Source organism: Mauremys reevesii, linkage group 2 (genome assembly GCF_016161935.1).
Source record: "Mauremys reevesii isolate NIE-2019 linkage group 2, ASM1616193v1, whole genome shotgun sequence".
NCBI lineage: Eukaryota > Metazoa > Chordata > Testudines > Geoemydidae > Mauremys > Mauremys reevesii.
This window is the reverse complement of record NC_052624.1, coordinates 72,372,106-72,391,945: the sequence shown is the minus strand read 5'-3', so window position 1 is coordinate 72,391,945 and position 19,840 is coordinate 72,372,106. Positions and strand designations below refer to the sequence as shown.

At 38.7% G+C, this 19,840-nt stretch overlaps 1 protein-coding gene across 8 annotated transcripts in view; it reads left to right on the top strand.

Moving 5' to 3' along the window:
- The window catches only part of NEK10 (NIMA related kinase 10), a 160,234-nt gene that overhangs the window by 111,093 nt on the left and 29,301 nt on the right, over positions 1-19,840 (top strand). For 7 of the 8 annotated variants that reach the window (XM_039527070.1, XM_039527072.1, XM_039527069.1 and 4 more), the window contains 3 exons: positions 9,621-9,804; positions 9,896-9,982; positions 18,742-18,790. In XM_039527070.1, the coding sequence (XP_039383004.1) occupies positions 9,621-9,804; positions 9,896-9,982; positions 18,742-18,790 (320 nt within the window). Of the gene's footprint in view, positions 1-9,620; positions 9,805-9,895; positions 9,983-15,612; positions 15,732-18,741; positions 18,791-19,840 lie in introns of those variants that run through there. The other variant, XM_039527073.1, reaches the window with a different exon arrangement.

Below are 19,840 nucleotides of genomic sequence, written 5' to 3'. Positions count from 1 at the left end.
GAACTTCAGTTTATTTTTACATGAATAAACCCTTTAGTTTTAACTTGACAAGTTCAAATATTATGCCTTTTTGGATAGGTTCAAAAATCTCTGCGTAACCTGAATATTAGAGCTCCCTTCCTGAAATGCATTGGGATCTCTTTGCACTGTTCCACCAACACAAAGCAGCTCTACAGTCAATGCAGTGGCTGGAATCCTACAGTAATACAGAAGCAGCTCCTACACTTTCCCTCCCAATGAATGGCAAGTGGCATAGCCAGTGGGAAGGAGCATGGCCTGGGCTTTTCAGTGCCCAAGTAATCCCTGGTTGCTGTGATTGCTCCCACCCCCCAGGCTATTGGCAGCTAGTGTCATGAAGAGCAGCTGTAATTTACACAATAAAACTGGACAGTCACATAACCAGCTCAGAATCAGGGGTGTTCAAAGTGACCTAATTCCACTTTTGCCTTGCAATCCTCTACCATCTCTAAACTGAGCTCTGCACTCCCTAGCCACAGTTAAGGATGGTGGCCCTACTTCTGATAACCTTGCATTTGTTTCCAAGTATCATCTGCAGTACAAACTAAAAATGTAGTTAGCAAAACAGTTATGAGTTTGTTATTTTTACTCCTATCAGCTCCGGAACACAAATAAGAATTGGATTAGTTTAATGTTTATTTTTATTTTCCTCTTCATTTGTGCGTAGATGTATCTTTTACTTGATAGATTTGAGTATTATTCATTGATGAGGGTTAAATTAAATACAACTTCAGCCAGTCAGATACCAGTTCATTCCTAAAAGTATTTTTCTTTTAAAACAATTGTGTATGTACGCATAGGCTGGTCTCTTATTAGTTCAAGCAAATAATACGTTTGTTTTCAAATCATGCAGAATGCAACAGGTTATTAATGTTACAGTGAGCATAATACAATCTTGACTTTAATTTAAAATATGCAAACCTTGTACTTGTGATTACAGTTTCATGGAGGCAGTTTACATCTGCACTGATGTACACAATTGGTTTTTTTTTAATTTTAAGATGAACAAGGACCATTATTTGTCTTGAAAATCTAACCCTCCATGAACTGATATCTTCTTCCTCCTTTTGCTCTATTGATCTCATCCTGACGCTGCTCCATTTTGGCATTTAAATAGCACATATTTGAACTACAGTTTAAGAACTGGAAGCTATTTTTTGTATGATTAAAAGAAACCTGGAAGAGGTTGCTTGCTTAAACATAGTACAGTATAGTATTATCAGTAAACTGTTACAGTATTTGGGAGAATAAGATACATCCATTGTGAACAATGTTTTGGTGGTATTGTTTTTTCAAGAGTTGCTGAATGTGGTAAATTAGCCATTTCTTGTATGATTTATTTTCTAAATTGTCAGCTGTGAAAATGTGTGATCAACATATCAAGGACATTAGAAAGACAAGGACAAGCATATTCATTAATTTCATTTAGTTGCAGTTCATTAATGTGTTCAAGTGTTTTTATGCCGTTTATTATAGTGGTATCATCACTGCTCTGCAATTAAGAGTGATAATTATAACCCTCTACGCCCACCCCACCAGCCTTTTATTTTAGGGTTTTATATTTCTAGTATAAAAACGCTTTGGGCTGAAATGTGGCAAAAAAAGACCCAAGCCAAAGAGCAATGACTTTCTTTTTATTACATTTTTTAAAACGTTCAATCATTTCTGAATGTTTGTGTTGCAAACAGGTCAGAAAGAAATGTAATGGTATAAGGTTTTTATTTTTTCATAATCATAGGTTCCTAGAAGTTAGAAATGGAAGAGATTTATTATATACAGAGGTCACCCCTTTGAAAGTGGAAGATACAGTCTTCTGATAGTGCTCATATCCTTGGTGACGAGGGCCATATAAGTACATGGATGAGGAGAGAGAGAGTGTGTGTCAGATATTGCACTGAAACACCAGTGTCAGGAAGGTGGTGATTATAGAGAGAAATAGGAGTAGGGAGTGCACTCGACAGGTTAACGCCACAGAGCACTTGGAAAGGAAGCAGAAGTGTGGTTCACGTATAGCAATAGTTTTTTTAAAAATCAGTAAGAGGTGAGAGACAATTTATTTATCTTATATTCTTAAAAATAAGAAAGGGCTTTTGTTCAAGATGGGGCAAGATTGGAGCAAGATTTTCCATTATGCCTTCCCTCCTCCTGTCAAGGGCCATCAGAAAGTTGAGGCAAGGCAGGACATTGAAAATCTGATTCTCAGGCCTTTGGAGCACAATGAAAAAAATCTATATATCAACTTCTAATTTTTCTAGATCTTCTGTCTCAGACAGATCCTACACCCAAATCTGAAATCACTGCACTTGGTGGCTGGGATTATAGCATTTTGCTAAAATACAGACTTCAGCTGCTCTTAACAAATGCATCAAATCTTGCACAGAAGTCATTTGTCCTGCACAGTTAAGACTTCTTCTTTTTCCATTGTAAAGCATGATTCTGAGACTTGCAGTTCAACAATTATGAAAACAGTGGGCTGCTGATACAGCATGCTGGTTATATATAGGTCTGTTTTCCTCATTCTCAGAGAAATCCTGGAAATAGTAGGACCAGTTGTGAGTCTCTCTGGCATGGAGGAGACCAGGAAGGGGTAGGAGCTCTGACCCTTCCAAGGGGAAAGGGATTGAGGAAGAAGCCAGAATTAGAAACCTGGCAGGAAGTTTTGAGATGAGTTGGGCAAAGACAGGAACTCAGTATAAGAAGGGGTGAACTCCTGAGAAAAAGGGACACAATTCACCTAGGGGTTGACTAACCACTGGTGTCTGTAAGGCAGGAGGGGCAACATCACTTCCTTGTGGCCTTTCTGGGGGAGTCTCTTAATTTCTGGGTGACCATGTGGGGCCAGGCTCCCTGGAAGTATTTCTACCCAGAGAACTTGTGTCAGATGTCAAGGTAGTCAAGTATAACTACTTTTACCCGGACATAGTATAGGGCAGACACTGGGTCCAGTCCCTGGTATGCAGGTACTGGCCTTATGGCATACCAGCTCCTGTCAGGTAAGGTGATAACAGGGTGGCCCACTGGTCAGGTGGCACTGGGTTGCCATCTCCCACTTACTCAGACATTACCAAGAAAGCCTCTGGGTTGTCCCCAGGGCCTGTCTTTGTGAGTTTTACTGCCACGGGTGGGGCCACTTGGGCTGGGCTACAGTCGCTGGAGGGGAAACTGTATGGGGACCCAAAGGCTCCATCAGGGCCATTACTTATTGGAACAGCCTTTGCTGCTGTGCCTGCTGTTCTGCCCATAAGACCTGGACCAGCTGATGCTGCTGGGTAGCTATTTGCTGCAGGAGTTGCTGCTTCTGGTTTTCAGTCATCCATTTGAGAAGACACTCTATATTCATGTTGTCTGTCCTATCAACCCACACCTTTAAGTCTAGGGTATTTGCCTGTCTGGACCAGTCAGTCCCCCTGCTCTCCAGGGGTGGGAAGGATGCCTGCATTCGCCAACCATTGTGAGGGGGTTGACTCACCACTGGCACCTCCTTGTGGCAGGACATGGTGTAACATGTCTCTCCCTGCTGGGTGGCTCCTGCCAATTGCTGCTCCACCTCTGCGGTGACCTGCCTCTTCCTGTGACTTAGCCCTCCAGACAGTTCACTTAAAATGTCTCCCCTTCTGGAGTAGTCCGGGAACAAAAAGCAAGGGGAATTAACACAATTAAACTGAGCTAGTAAGAGATAAGAGGGGAATGACTCCCTCTCAGGGTACATCAGGATCTGGCCCTCCCTTTTCTCAGGGAGGGACCTTTCAGGCAGTGGTCATCTGGGAAGCTCCTGTCTTCAGTCAGCCCTTTCCTCAGGAGCCGAGGGCTGAAGGTCTGTTCTCTTCCCTGGTCTGCCAATCATTTAGCTGCTCTGATCCCATTATAAGCTCCTCCTCCTCCAGCCTATGCAAGCCTTGCAGGTGTGGCATGGTGGAGCTGACTGAGCTCGGAGCAGCTCCTTCACCCCGTTTGTCCAGTGTGGGGTTTGCATACTCCATCACAAGGGGCTTTTGCCCAGGGACTTTTGGGATTTGCTTTACTTTTTGTGTAGTTTTTGTTTACACTGGAAGGGGGTGGGATTGATTTCTCTAGGAGATAAACTTTCCAACCCATGATAAAAATGAGGCATTGGCTAAATATGATGATGGGAAAGGAAGCTGCATCCTCACAATGGGCCTCCACCAAGAATACGCTTCTTAGGCCTGGTCCACACTGGGGGGCAGTGTCGAGGTAAGATTGTCATAAATAAACAGATCAGGGTTAAGGTCTCTTTTACCTGTAAAGGGTTAACATGCAGTACCTGATGACCACCTGACCAGAGGACCAATCAGAGACAAGATTTTTTCAAATCTCTGTGGAGGGAAGCCTTTGTCTGTGTTCTTTGTTAGAGCTCTCTTTGGATCTAAGAGAGGTCAGTCATGTCTCCAAGTTCTCCTGGAGTAGTTTCTACTATTTAATAGTGAGTATTAATTAGAAAGGCGGATTAGTCTTTTGAGTTGCTTTCTATATTTGCAATTGTGTGTTTGCTAAAGGATATTCTTTATTCCGGTTTGCTGTTACTTTGCTTTCACTGAGAAAGAAAGGGGGAGGGGGGATTCTCTCCAGAGATTGATAAGTTTAGACCCTGTATTGTTCCATCTTGGTTACAGAGACAGTGACTTTTCTTTTTTTATTCTTTAATAAAATCTTTTCTTTTAAAAACTTGGTTAATTCCTTCTCTTGTGGAGATTCAAGGGGAGGGGAGGGGGGAAGAGTGAGTTCCTCCTAAGGGTGATTCACAAAGTTGAATCGGTGTGTCTCTCTCCAGAGTGGCTAGGAGAGAGGGAGGGGGGAAGTGGGCTGCTTCCCTGTGTGTAGATTCAAGGAGTTTGAATCAAGGTATCTCTCTCTCCGGAGCAGGCTGGAGAGAGGGAAGGGGAGGGGAACTGGCTGTTTCTCTCTCTCTGGTGAGATTCAAGGGGTTTGAATCTGGGTTCCCCAGGGGAAGCTTGGGGGACAGGCAGTGTGTCAGACACTTTAACCTGACTGGTGGCAGCGAGAACCAGATCTAAACTAGGATTTTAGTTTAGAGGGAAACCAAGGCAGGTCCCCACATTGGAACCCAACAGCTCCAAGTGGGGGTGAGACCTATGACAAAGATACACAACTTCAGCTACGGGAATACCGTAGCTGAAGTCGAAGTATCTTATCCCGACTTACCTCCCGTCCTCACCGCTCGGGATCAACGTCTGCGGCTCCCCCGTCGACTCCGCTACCGCCACTCGCTCCGGTGGAGTTCCAGAGTCGATGGGAGCGCGTTCGGGGATTGATATATCGCGTCTAGATGAGACGCAATATATCGATCCCCGCAAAATCGATCGCTACCCACCGATTCGGCGGGTAGTCTGGACGTACCCTTAGATCCTCCTCTTTTTTGAGACTATTGTACCCAGGAAATCAAGAGTTTCTGTAAGCATGGTTAAAGTTAATCACACAGTCTTTTGTTCTGTGTTTGTACAGCACCTAGCACAATGGGGTTCCAATCCATGACTGGGGCTCCTACAGGCTACGATAACATAAATAATATCATCATCCAGCCACACCCCGTTTAAAGGCTTATAAGTCTTTGGGTATCCTACCATTAACATATTTCTTCAAGGACATAGGTCTTTCTACCTGTATGAGAACCACCAAGCTCATGGGAACTGAACCTGAGGTTGCCAAACTTGATGGAGCCACCTTTTGTACTAGTGGAGGAGTGTCGTCTTTACCATCCAGATCTCAAAATGGTATTCTCTGTGGCCGCAACAATAGACAGAGTAAGTGAGAGCCAGGTCCTGATGGCTGGCCCTCTGAATGTGACATTCCATAAGGATAAAGTTTTCCAAGCTCCTCCCTACAGCTATCTGGTTTCCTTCTAAACTTTTCCAGTGTCCTCCAAGAATCTCTCCTTACAGAGGGAAGAATAGTCTAAATATTAAAAATTATTAGCTCTTTTCTAGCTGGGACTAGATTTATTTATTTATTTAACATCCTTCCTGCGCCTCTGGGGGTGAGGGTGGAAACCAACATATTCTATTCCTCTCCATCACTTGCTGCTGCTTCCATCGGCTCTATGGCGTTGGTACTAAATTTATACTCAGCTCTGTCAGATTGATAGCCGGAGATGGAGAGTCCTCTTTGTTCAGAGATTAACTAAACAGACTTTGTATATGGATCTTTTATAATCTTGCAGGTGTCACACTGCTTCAAGGCTGAAGGACACATTTAGCCAGTTCCAGCGCAGCCTCCAGAGTATGTCTGAAGAATGTTTCTGTCACAGAGATTTGTAAGACTCAATTCACACATTTTAGGCAGCATTACTTTCTTTGATTTGGTGTCTAGATCTGATGCCAATTTGGGAGAGTAATCTTGCAATCTTTTTATTTAACTAGCTTTTCCTCTGACCCACTTCCTTTGAGGGCTGTTTATTACCAGTTAATCTCTCCAGGGTAGGGTTCAATATTAACAGTACTCAAACGATTTGTAATTCTTCAAATAGATTATCAGTACAATCCTATACTGCCCAACCTTCACTCCCATTTCTTCAAGTCTTTTGTTAGTTTTTGATTCAATGGAAAAGAACTAGGGATATGACTCCTGTAAACCTTGTGCTAAATGTTCAGTTCCTCAAAAGAGAGTGCTCATGCCCCAAGTGCTTAGGCACTGATTTCCAGAGGCACATGTTTATCCCAACAACACTGATAATTTACTCAGTTACTTGGCAAGTACATTTTCTTTTTTGAGTATTTACTCCTGGGAACCAATCATAATCTTTTCAGGTTCTCTCATCTGTATCTCTCATCTGTATCTTGTAAAACTAGCAAATTGTTTTGATTAAAGATGAAGTTTGGCAAACAGCCCCACAATATGATTTGATATTGCTTTGGGTATTTCATAAAACAGTTTAATTATTTCTGCACCAGATATGTATATTTCATTCATCACAAAAAACTGTGATTGGGAGTGTTACTATAAATCCACTAATGCATTTAAAAATGCCTAAATGAAGAATGGTAATTATCCAATAGACCAGATTTGTTCAGTTGGAGTCATTTTAGTCTATTGGTCACAAGGAGCTTTTTTTAGAAAAACCTCCATAATATTGTAATTATGTCGTAAAGTGGCAAGTTTCTGAAAAGGCTGTTTCTACATCTGGGAAAAATAATATAATTTTTGGAGTTTGGTAGTGAAAATGTATTTGACAGAAATGCTAGAAAAATATATTTATAAATATACAAATGATTACCCACCAATGTCAGAAAAAGAGGACAGGGTATATGTAAACGTCTTTATTTGAAACTACCTTTTGTCTAGTTTTCCATCCATTAGACTGTGTACACTTTTTTGTGATTAAACAGTTAAGTAACATATTTATCCAATCAGCACATGAGCGCTAGGTAGGACTCACCTTTGAAATTCTAAACAGAAGGAAGAAAAAACATACAGTTGATTCTATATTGGGAGAAACAGGCCATCCATACTTCAGTGCATCACCATTTTCTCTTTATTGGACAGTCTCCTGTGGGCTGAAATGATTATGGGCAAAAGAGATTTCATATATGTACCATCCATTCACTAATTCCAATGATGACCTTGGGAGAAAGTAAGAAAAGAAAGATAGAAAAGAACCTCACGAAGAGAGGGAATTCTGGAGAAGACAGCAACTGTGAGAGAACTCTCCTCCCATCCCAGCCAATTCCTAATTTAAATTCATTGTATTTCCATCGGGAGGTCAGCAGCTGGGACTACATCTTAAACTTATTGAAGATAAATGCATCAAAAGTCACTGGGTAGATCTCCACTTTTGGGTCACATCATCAACATGTGGTATCAAAATGCTCTTTAGATTGAGGCTTCTAGAAATTCCACATGAAGGCAGCAGCCCTAAAATTGTAGATATCCTTTTCCCCCTGTTCCTGAAGCATTAAAGTGTCTTACTTCACTCATACTGTCTGAGAGAAATTTGTTTTATTCTTAAAAATGATGTTGCTTTTAAGATTAAGTTTTCCATGTTCCTAAATAGTACCTGTTTATATAATAATAACTTTTACTATTGTAGTCATCAGTCTGGTATATTAATACCTCATCTGCATTAATAAATTTATCCTCTACACACTTTGAGGCAGGGAAGTATTGCTATTGCCATTTCACAGAGTAACAATTGAGTAACAGAAAATTTTGAAGTACATAAGATTCCTTGTGAAGCCTTTGGCAGAGTTTCCTAAATCCTAGTCCAGTACTGAGCCATAAGGTTATCCTTCCTGTTAGGTGTTGCAATGGAAATTCCTGAGGATTTATTTATTTGGCCTTCTGGATTGAGTTGTAGAATTGGGAATGAGGGGAGAGAATGGAGGGAACAATCAGCTTAAACTATTGGGCAGTTAGCACTACCATCAGTATTCAGGAGTTTGACTAAGTGACCTTCAAAGGAGTGAAGGAGTTGGGATCACATTCATTTTACATGGTGAGATGACAGTCACCTTAGGGAAGGTGTATGTAGAAAGTCTGAGAATCAGTTAATATCCAGAATGGCAAGTACCTAAGACAGCACCTTTTGTAAGTGCAGACTGTTTGGGAGAAACTTTATTGTCCCCTGAAATTACTGAATATTAAAGTACAATAATACAAATAATAAATAATAATAAAGTTAATGATTTGTTTTATGTTCTTTTTATATATTGTTCCTATCTTTATGTATAATAGCTATTGTCTGTAAGTAAATTCATCCTTTGTTTTACATTATCCTGTTGGAGTGTTGCATGATAAAAGGGAATAGGAGATAAATAATATAAACTGGTCTGCCTTCAAAACATGTCTCGTTAAAATAGAGGCATAAGAGGGATCAGAGAGCTCTACTGTGTCCTGAAAAGCTATAAACAATCAGAGTGGTGGTTGGAGCATTTTATATTCATTAAAGACCTCCTTGTTATGGACAGATTCAGCACATACAGGAGACACTTACGACAGCAGTATACTTTGTATGACAGTTTTTTATTTCCTTAGCTTTGTGTCAGCAATAATAGCCAGAATCCAGTTGGTTCCACTTCATGAGGTCTCTGAGGCATATACATCAAGCTTACTTTATTTATATTTTTTAATAAACTTGATTGCCTTACACACTTTGTTATGTCAAGAAACCTGTCTGCTTTTAATTGTCCAAGCTGAAAGAGGTTAAATCTCTCAGCTTGGTTATCTGTGGGACCTGTCCATGTCTTTGTTCAATATTTCTACTTTTAAATTCAATATTTGTTCATATTTTCATATTGTTCCCCTTTTAGTTTGTAGAGAACACATACGGTGAAAAAGACCTTTGTCAGTACTCTTTGCAACCTATTTTTGGAGTTGAAATACAATTTCTAGGGCATCTTTTATATAAAAAGTAAAAATCATTTCAGACAAGTAAAAGGGCTCTACCATAAATGCAGAATCACTGGTAGGATGAGAGAGCAGGACAAGCAGCCGAGTAAGAACTATAAGTACGTTTTTATGAATTATGACTTTTTATTGTCAGATTTTATAATGAGCCTTGGACATTGTTGTGAAAAGGAAAATTGGTAATATTTCCTTCACTTGTTCTCCTCTTTGTTCTTCATTGTTAGGAGCATTCTGAGAAGTCAAGCCTCAGCAGCAGCAGCAGTGGAGCAGCCAGTTTTAAAAGTGAATTTTTAGAAACAACTGACAATCCAACCGAAAACTTTCATCCAACATGTGGAAAAGATGAAGACAGAACATGTGATGAAATCCTATCAGATGACAACTACACTTTAGAAAACTCTGAGAAAGGTAGTCAATAGCAGAAGAAACACCAGGAATGTTAGCATTCTGCTTAGAGCTTGGTTAAAAGCTTCCTTTCTGCTTTTATTTTTATGCACAGATGTCTTCTCTGAATTAGATGATGAGCTGGACATATCAGATAATTCCAGCAGCTCCAGTTCAAGTCCTTTGAAAGAATCTGCATTTGGTGAGTTTCTTTAAGCATGAAGCAATACACTGATTTCTAACAGTAAGACATCTGAGTTGTTCTGAAATATTTGGGTATTTTATGATTAATTGCAAGTTCACCATCTGTTGTGAAAGCAAAGGCCCCCAGTAAAAGAAAACTAAGATAAACATTCCCTAGTGGTGCCATTCTTTCACTGCAGTATAATGCTGTTTTATTTTGTATAGCATCTTTCTTATGAGATATATTCCAATATACTAACCGCTCTTTTAAAAAGCAGATGGATAGAGAAATTGAGATGCTGTATAGGCAAAGGAGAAAAGATAAGTTTTCAGATTTGAAAAATGAGAGAGCTGGTGAGATAGAGATAGAAGAAGGCTGCTCCTTATGGAGCTGCAGAGGAGGAGGCTCTTGCGTCAACAACGGTGAGATTATGTGAAAGAATAAAAAGGAGGCCTATGTTAGATAAACAGAGGGAGTGCAGAGAGATAGTCTGGGTATGCATTTGAGTGTGATTGTATGGAATTGGATTATGCAGTGTGGTTAGATGTTGGAATCAAAAGGGAGTTTACTACAGAGTGTAGTCGTCTGTGTGCATGCTTGCTTATTATGGTTGAAAGAAAGGTGGAGTTTAGTTTGGCGTGCATGTAAATGCTGGCTTACTGGTGATTTCCTAGATTTTTAGCAATTGTATTACTAAATGGGCTCTTAATCTTCAGGTCAGAAGTAGGTGTCAGGAGGTTGCCACCCCCTTGCCCTAGCTAAATGGGAAGAGATTCTATAGGCATCCTGGTGCGGAAAAGGGAGTCGTGGTATTGAAAAGCTTAATAACACCACTGTGCCAAAATCAGAAATTCCATCTCTCAGGGAATTCCAATATTTCAACATTTGTTTTTGTCCTGAATCAGGATGAAAAATTGAAACAATTTTTTTTTCATGGAGTGAAAAGTTCCAAAAAGTTTTGCTTCAGAAATGTCAAACTATTTTGTTTTCTCATTTCTGATCTAAACAAAATATTTCAATATTTACATTTTTTTTCCATTTTGGTTTGTTGAACTGACTCAAATTATTTAGTTTCAGTTCAATTCAACATTAAACTGTGTTTCCCTATGGCAGCGCATTGCCTCATAGGAGTTACAGCTGATAACCCTGTTCTCCCCTATGGGCTGGGCTCACTTGCTGGACTACATCTTCCATGATGCACCTGCAGACAAATGATTCCCATATACTATTCTGCTCAGTCAGAGGGGAGACTGTTATACTGGGAGATGCAGTCTGGCCAGGCAACAGTCCACAGGAGAGAATGAGGCCATGAGTCATCCAAACTACCATTCCCACGAGACAATTTCCCACCATAGGGAAATGCAGTTTTGTGTTAAACTGACTCAAAATTAAACATTTCAGGTTTGTTCAGCAAACCAAAATATTTCAGTTTTGGTCAAACCTTCCCAAAATGACATAATTTGTTTTGGTTTTCCCACCAGAAAATCAAAATATTTGGGTAAAATCTCAATTTTCCTGCAGAATATTTCCATTTTGTGGAAACTCTATGTACCATCAAAATATTATTCAGATGGAAAATTCCTGCTCACCTGTTTAAGAACTTTGGAAGATAGAGGAAATGCAGTTGACTGAAGATTGTTTGTGGGGTTTTATTCCAGGCTTCAAGAACCGTTCAGAATGTTGCTGTTTTGATAGGGTTGTTACATGCAGTGCTAATTACTAGATGGTTTTCCTTCTTCTCTCACACATACTGACTGATATGTCTTCTTGTTGATTTAACTGTCTAGCCAGTAGAGGGGAAACACAAAATAACTGGATAATGCTCTTTAAAATCCCTTAATAATTTTTGGAGAAGTTAGCAGCCTACATTTGAAGTTGTCATTTGTGCAGCTCTTTCAAATGCCTCATAATTTATTCTCAGTTCTGGCTTATAAGTGGCATCCCATCCCAAAAAATGTCATGTTATATAATAAATATATTGCTTGTCATTCATTTTTCTTGGGCTGTGATTTGCACACCAACAAAACGTCTTCATTTGCTAATGGCTAAATAGCTCTTTGCCAAGTTTCAGCTCGTCCACTGAAGTGCCTAATGGGGAAAGAATCCATCAGTTCCTCTTACATCCATTACTTTTAATCAGAAATTCCAGAGTTTGTCACACATTTCCCCACCAAGAAAGTTTGTAACTGGTACAAAACTACTGCTCGGTTACGTTTAAGAAAAATAATTACATAAATCACACATTTGAGATCACCTGACTGTGGTTTCTACTTAATGCTGAATATTTTCAGTGTTGGGAATAAAAGGTTGTCAAAAGTTTTCTTTTCTTCTAGGGAAAAATAAAAGGCAACTTTATGAAAAAATAATGTTGTTGTTTTTTTAACTTTTAAAGTTCCCTGATATTTGTAGCATCTTTATTAGAGCTGTAAGGAATTTTTTACAACATATTTTTCAATAGAAAATGCAACATCTAAACTGAAACTTTTCTTGGAAAAGGGTTGGTTTTGATGAATTTTTCAACTTGAAAAAAGTTTTCAAAACAGTTTTGAAATTCTTGAAACATTTTGTTTTGACATTTTCTAAATGAAAATCTTTTTGTTTTTTTTCTGGATCAGAAAAACTTTTTGTTTTTCTCTCTCTCTCATATATATAGCTCCTAATTATTTAAAAATAGGACATGGTCAAAATTGAAACTAAATATTTAAATTGATCTGAACCAGTTTTTTCCCCCCAGAATTTTGTTGTTGTGAACATTTTTGAGATTTTGAGTTTTTGTCCTGATTTGGGAAGGGGAATTTTTCACACAACAGGTAAAACTCTTTCCCATCCAGCTCTAATGATTGTGTTATGGTGTATCATTCCTATGAATATGGTTTTTCAGCATGCACCCCTACTTAACAAGTGAATAACAACACCCAGGATTTCTAGACATCACTCAGTCTCTTTCTCTGTAGGATTCCCCCTCTCCTCCCTATTTGAAACTTATGGCTCTTTTGCAAAAAGGTATTCCATGCCACAATGTTTTATGGGACAGAAACTGGTGTGCAGGATAAAGTATAATACAAAAGTATTTGGCTCGATTATGGGCCAGGAGATACCGTGATGTATTTAATTATATACTTTATGCCCTTAAAAAAATCTGTAAAGATAGAACTGTATTTAACAGTTATAATAAGAAGAGGACTGAGCTTGTAATGCAGTCATTTTAACCTTACAAGACAGTTTCCCTTAACAACTTCAAGTTTGCCCTATGCAAAATACCTTATATACTGTAGTAATTGTTCATGCTTCTTGACGATGCCTTGTATCTGATCTTACCATATAACTTGGTGTGCTGAGTCAGGAGTTGACTTAGTACCGTCACTCAAATCCCCACCAGTATACATTAATTTGAACCTGATTAATTGACTGAGAGTGCCAATTAACTCAGTAGAGATATAGCAGAGGGGATAATTGGGTGGAAGTAACCCCAGCAGCTGGAATGCTATAATTGGACAGGAAGGAAATGCTGAGGAGGAGAGTAGGTAGCCTAAAGGAAAGTAGGTGTTGGCAGGACTGGCTGCTGCTAATACTGTACTGTACTGGTCCCCAGAAGGAGGTTGGGGATTCTGACTTAAACAGTGTGTAAATAACACTCCAGGCTGTGGCCTGCTGAAGGAATATAATAAAGCACAGTGGTGGTAAACAACACCTGGAGATGTTGTGATCAGTTACTGAGGCTGGAAAAGACTCTCAAGGGATCACCCTGTAACAGTCCTGAAAATCAAATAGGCTGGATATGATTATTATTTGTGTGATGGCAACATCCAAAATGTGCTGGGTGCCAGTGACATATTGTTGAAGAGTTTACAGTCTGAATGGATAAAAGAGACGCAAATGGTGAGGGAAACATACAGCCAGAAAGAGACCAGGGTGATGCTAGGTACACAGTTTTTTAATCATTATAATATATACACTGTCCCCAACTACCCTTTAACTTAGTCATTTGTAGGTGCTTATTTTAAGTGTAAATGCACTTAATTTGTAGACAATGCTGCAGAAATGAGCAAATAGAAAAATGAAACAAGACAAATAGGAAAATCTCTAACCTAATTGTTATTTGGGTACTCCTACATAGGCCTGCTTTTACTTCAACTGTTTGATGCTGATAGGATAAAATAGTATTTGATGTTTTTACAAATTCCTCTCCTCTTATGTTCTCTGTGATGTTGGTCCTTTTATCTTATGACATTTTACTCAGTGCACCATGGTTAGCTTGAGTAATAACTAATCAGTCACCATTGAAATTGGACACTTGGTCCCAAATCTGATCAGTAAATATGGGTGTTTCCTTCACTTGACTTTGGCTGCTTTTTTGAAGAGGCTAGAGATCATGCTGTCTTGGGGACAGTCATCATTTGTCTGCCCAAAAATGCTACATTAGGACAGTCAAGTACACTTAGAAATTAGATTTGAGTCTCAATGAAGGCTATATAACAAAATTCCAAGATTTTAAACATTAAGAACATTACTCAGGTTCATCAGTCATACTATACAGATACTTGGAAACAGAATATAAAATATTACTTGGGTTGAGAATGACAAACTCTTGACTGTTTACACTATAAAAAAAAAGGTTGCCACTAGATTTTAAAACATTATAGGTAGCACAGCTTTGCCTGCTGTCTCTGGGACTTGTATGGGGGGGAGATAATTTGGGCACAACTCATTTCTCAGACCAGATGTTTTCAGCCACAGCATCCTACTGGCAACACCAAATGTCTAAGGAGGATGATGAAGGAAATTATGGTTCTTATAGATGATGAAAATCTAGAGCTTAGTAGAAGTACAGGGGTGGTCTTTGCAAGCATTTGTATTTAAAACATGAACGGGGCAAAAATATCAACATTTCTGGTTTTTTGCTGTTGTTGTTTGATGTCTGTGTGTTTTTGTCAGATTTTCAGAGACCTGTTTTTTAAGGACTGAATCCCCAAATTACATGACCAAATTATTCAACTGAGTTTTCAAATCGGTATTTAGACATCTAACCTAGGTATCTGGCAAAACTGAGTATAGATAAATGCTGTTTTGAACACCCAAATGCAGTATGATGCACAGCTTAGATGGCTATGTCTGAAAATTATAATTGTGCAGAAGGGGAAAAAAAGCAGAATTTCAGCCACTGGGAAAATTAGGCAAATTTAGTAAAATTTGCAGGAAGAGAAAACAAACTATTGTCCAGGTGTCTCTACTTCCCCAGCAGACGCCTGATTCTTGATGTAACAGTGTAGCTCACTGTCTGAAATATTTTTCAAAACTCATTTTCTTTTACCATATCATTTAACCAACACTGCAGACAAAACAGTGCTGTATGAAATTGTTGTTAAAATCATTTCAATATTTTAATTGAAAGATATTTCTTAGGTTAGACAAGAATTTAGTAATTGTTTGTTTATGATCTTCCCTGTGTCTAATACAGTGGGGATATTGTGTCTTTGGGTCACAGTTCATATAGGAATGAATCCTTATCTTAAGTTTATTAATAAAGAACAGAGCTTTATGTGATACTAAGCAAAGATAACAGAAACAGAAAATGGTTACAAGCAAACAAAATAACATGCTTTATAGGCCTAAAATGTAATTCTAGCAAATTGTGTCTTTTTCAACAGCTTTCTCACTTACAGCATCCCCAGCCCTTCCTGGTAGGAGGCTCCAATGTTCAGAGAATCAGAAAGTGTTGTCCCTTTTGTTACCAGAAGTGATGGATAATTAGAATGCCTTTTTACTCCCCTTATATTTCACCAAATCCATTGTCTTTGCCTCAAGAGCCAGGTAGATTCCCTAGGGTACAGACTCTGTCCTCCAGTGTGCTTAGTACACTGTTTCCTCCATGACTTAGAGCTTGATTGTTTACCTTATATGTTAATATACTTTCAATATGTCAATCCACATTCCTTTATCTGTGTGTCAGGCTTGATTTATGCACTGCCTCCCAAACACATTTTAAGCATATATATCTGGCACATATACATAACTCTTTATACATAGCCCATATACACATCATGGTGTTCCTGACCAGCATGTCACTAGTTTACGTATGATACCTTACAAGAAAAACTTGTATAGTACAATACTAGGTATTCAGTTGATTCAGTATAGGCCAAGACTATAAAAGGATTCAAAAAAGAACTAGATAAATTCATGGAGGATAGGTCCATCAGTGGCTATTAGCCGCAATGGGTAGGGATGGTGTCCCTAGCCTCCGTTTGCCAGAGGCTGGGAGTGGGCACATTCAGCACCCACGGAGTCAGTGCCTATGCAGGATGAAGTTTCTGAATGTGCAGCTATTGCCCAGGATCAACTAAAATAACTTTTAAAAAGCTTATAAAAACTATTATATATAATTAGGCTAATTTGACCTTACAACTGAGAAGATCTTAGAAAAATCACTAAAAAAACAAATACTGTTGTTATTTTCCCCTCCCTCAGGCAGACCAATAATTCTTACATGAGTGCTGATTTAATTTTTCTTTCATTCCAATTAGTTTCAGGAGGCATTTTTTTAAAGGGACTACCAGACAGAAAAGCAAAGCAAAACATTCTCTCTTCCTATTTTTTATAGTCTTCTCTCCTTGTCACAATATCTTCACTTGATGTTACATGTTGTAAGCAGAGGCAAGAAGATGGTCAGACTACTGCAAGGGGAAAATTTTTTAAAACTATGCACTAGAATTTTTAGTATGACTTTTACTGATGTTCATGTGAGTCCTGAAGCTAAACCCTTAAATATTCCTTTGAAAAAGTCTCCAATTAAAGATGGCAATCAGCAACTTTCCTGAGGCCCCATTGATTTTCTTAAAAGACCTCACAGAATTAATAGCAATTTTCATAGTAGAGGGACCGGTAAAGATCAAAGTTGCGTCATTTACCTATTCTTTGAGCCAAATGCCATGCAGTAGGTGTACCTGTTCTGTTGTGTACAATAGGAACAGGGAAACAAGAGAGAGGCATGACTTTTTTATTGTCAGCTCTGGCCTAAATAAAAGATGAATGGTTTCTTTTATAATTTGTCTTAAACTGAGCTCCACATGGTAGATGACAATCTCCTTCACAATCTTGCCAGGAAACCTCGAAAAGGGAAGAAAACGGTAGAGACTATAATGCAGTAGATTTTAAGGGTATGTCTTCACTATCAACATTAAAGCACTGCTGCAGCAGCGCTTTAACGTGGTTGTGTGGTCGTGGCAGAGCGACCCTTTCTTCCCTTTTCAAGATTCGCTGGCAATAATGAAAAGATCATGAAGGAGATTGTCATCTATCATGTGGAGCTCTGTTTAAGACAAATGATAAAAAAAACCCAACACACTGTTGCACTGTTTACACTGGCACTTTACAGCACTGAAACTTGCTGTGCTCAGGGGGGTGTTTTTTCACACCTCTAAGTGAGAAAGTTTCAGCGCTGTAAAGTGCCAGTGTAGAGAAGGCCTCACATCTTGACATGTGCTTGAGCCTCATGGAAAAGGATTCAAGTCACTTGGAAGTTTATTTAGTTTTGAAGGCTGGGCCTTTTCTGAAATCTCCTACTTTTGCTGTAGTACTGATGCAGTTCCACCAGCACTAGCCATGGTGGGAAAACTAGTAGAAGATCTGGCACAACATTTTTTAGTACACTGTTGTCTGATTCTGAGTGATTAAACACTGCTGTTCCCAGTCAACGATAATACTTCCATTGTTATTACCAATAGTGGAAAGATAGGTACCTCAGACAAGGGTAGAATATACTATGAATATGCAAAGGAAAAATGGTGAAGACTTGCCTAGTTTCTGTTATTAAGATAACCGTTGATAGGATGAAATATTTCTTTGTTTTGAATGTACAGATACATTCTGCCTTCCCACACAAAATGGGGGCAAAAGGCAGTGGTCTAAACGGTTAGAATTAAAACGGTTTGCGGAGCAGTCGATAAGTTATCATCAATGGAACAGTTGTACAGAAATCTTTTCTGTCATGGCTTGTAAGTGAATAAATAGTAAAGATTATGGAGGATTTCCTCCCCCTCCCCCCTTGATGCATTGGGGAACTATGTGAATGAATGTCCTAGCATTGATTAGGAGACTGCTCAGTCCAGTGATTTAGAGAACAGAACAGACGCACTGGGTTCTGTTCTAGCTCTCTTACCGATTCACTGCATAATTGTAAGCAAGTCAGTTAACCTCACTGCACATTAGCTTTTGTGTCTTTAAATCAGTGGGACAATTTGAGAAGTAACGTACTGCTCATGTACACAAGAATGGCAGAATTTGGCCCAAAGTAAAAAAGCTAAAAATTAGTGACAATTTTAAGTTTTGTATTTATTTTCTGCTGTTGTGTACTAAGACATTTCTAGCATTACATAGGACATTAAATATGTGTTTGATATTTTATATTGTGCCATGAAAACTGAAAATTTTCTCTCTGAAAAATAGTACTCTGTCTGCAGGGAAAAAGATACATCTTAAGGTCCCAACCTTGCAAAGACTTTCATGAGTGCTTAGCTTTTAAGCAAGTGAATGATCCAACATATACAGCAGTCTTTGTGGTAGTGAGATCGTGGTTCTGATGCCGGCAGATCCTTGGTGCATCACAAGGGGACTCAGTTCTTAAATGTGTTGTTAGAATTTTGAAGTTTAGATTTAGTCCTAAAGGGATGGTGGGGGGTTAAGATTTTGGCACAGTATATCTGCTGGGAAATTGACTATATTTTATTTCTATAAGATTAGTTCAATACAGAGAATATAACCTTTGTGATTTGTTTCAGGTATAATTAAACGAAGTTTCAGTGCTTCTGAAAGACCACCTCAGACAAGGTATGTACAATTTTAGGTGTCAAAAATCAGATTTGGTCATCATTATTTTGAATTCCAGTTTGGATATTCCACAAAGAATTTTTTCCAGTTGTCCTGGATAAAACTTTTGTGGAGTGTCTGCAAACATGTTAATTACCTCAAGCTAACTGACAATCAATTAACTTGAGGTAAAAAAACTCTACTGTCAACATACTGTTATAGATTGTCTATGCATAGAAGTTGCACTGGTTTAACAAAAGGTATAACATTACATTTATTTAGTTAAACCAGTGCAGTTTTATGACTGGACACCTTTATGTCCGTTCCAACTAGAGCTGGTAGAAAAATGCAATTTGTTATTTCAGCAACATATTTTGAACAAAGCATATTTTTGGTGGGGAAAAATATGCATGTGTGTATTTAACTGTACACACAAGTGTCTTGTCCTTTGAAGTACTCTAAACCAGCTAGTGCTTCTTTACAAAATTAGATGAATGTTTTGGGAAATCCATGATCTGGTAAAATAGATTCTCCTGTTGCTGTCAACATATAAATGCCTTCTTGGTCAATGGAGGAATGAGCACCAGGATGGGTACCAAGAGGCCTTGAATACTATTCCCACGTCTTTGTTAACTGACCTTAATAGTACGTAGACCTTCACAATCCTTTTTAGTGAGGCATCACACCACTCGTCTGAGATAGGCCAAGATTGTTACCACACTTTTACAGTGGAATAACTGAGGTTATGCAAAGGTTATGCAATTTGCTCAAGATCACATACAAAGTCTTGTTAGAACCTGGAGTAGACTCTGATCAACTAATACCTTTTATCCACTAGACAAGAATGCCATCAATGCAAATTTTCTGTTCCTTATAGTCACATAGGTAAAGTGGGGCTAATAATACTTACTTACCCGCCTATATAAAGTGTGTTGAGCTATACTGAGGAAAAAGTTTTAGATAGTTTAGCAGATTAGTGAAGGTTTTATACACTGAAGATCTGGATCTACTACTCTTTTGCTGCACATTAAAGGCTCAAAAAACAAAAGGCAAATAAACAGAACCTTAAAT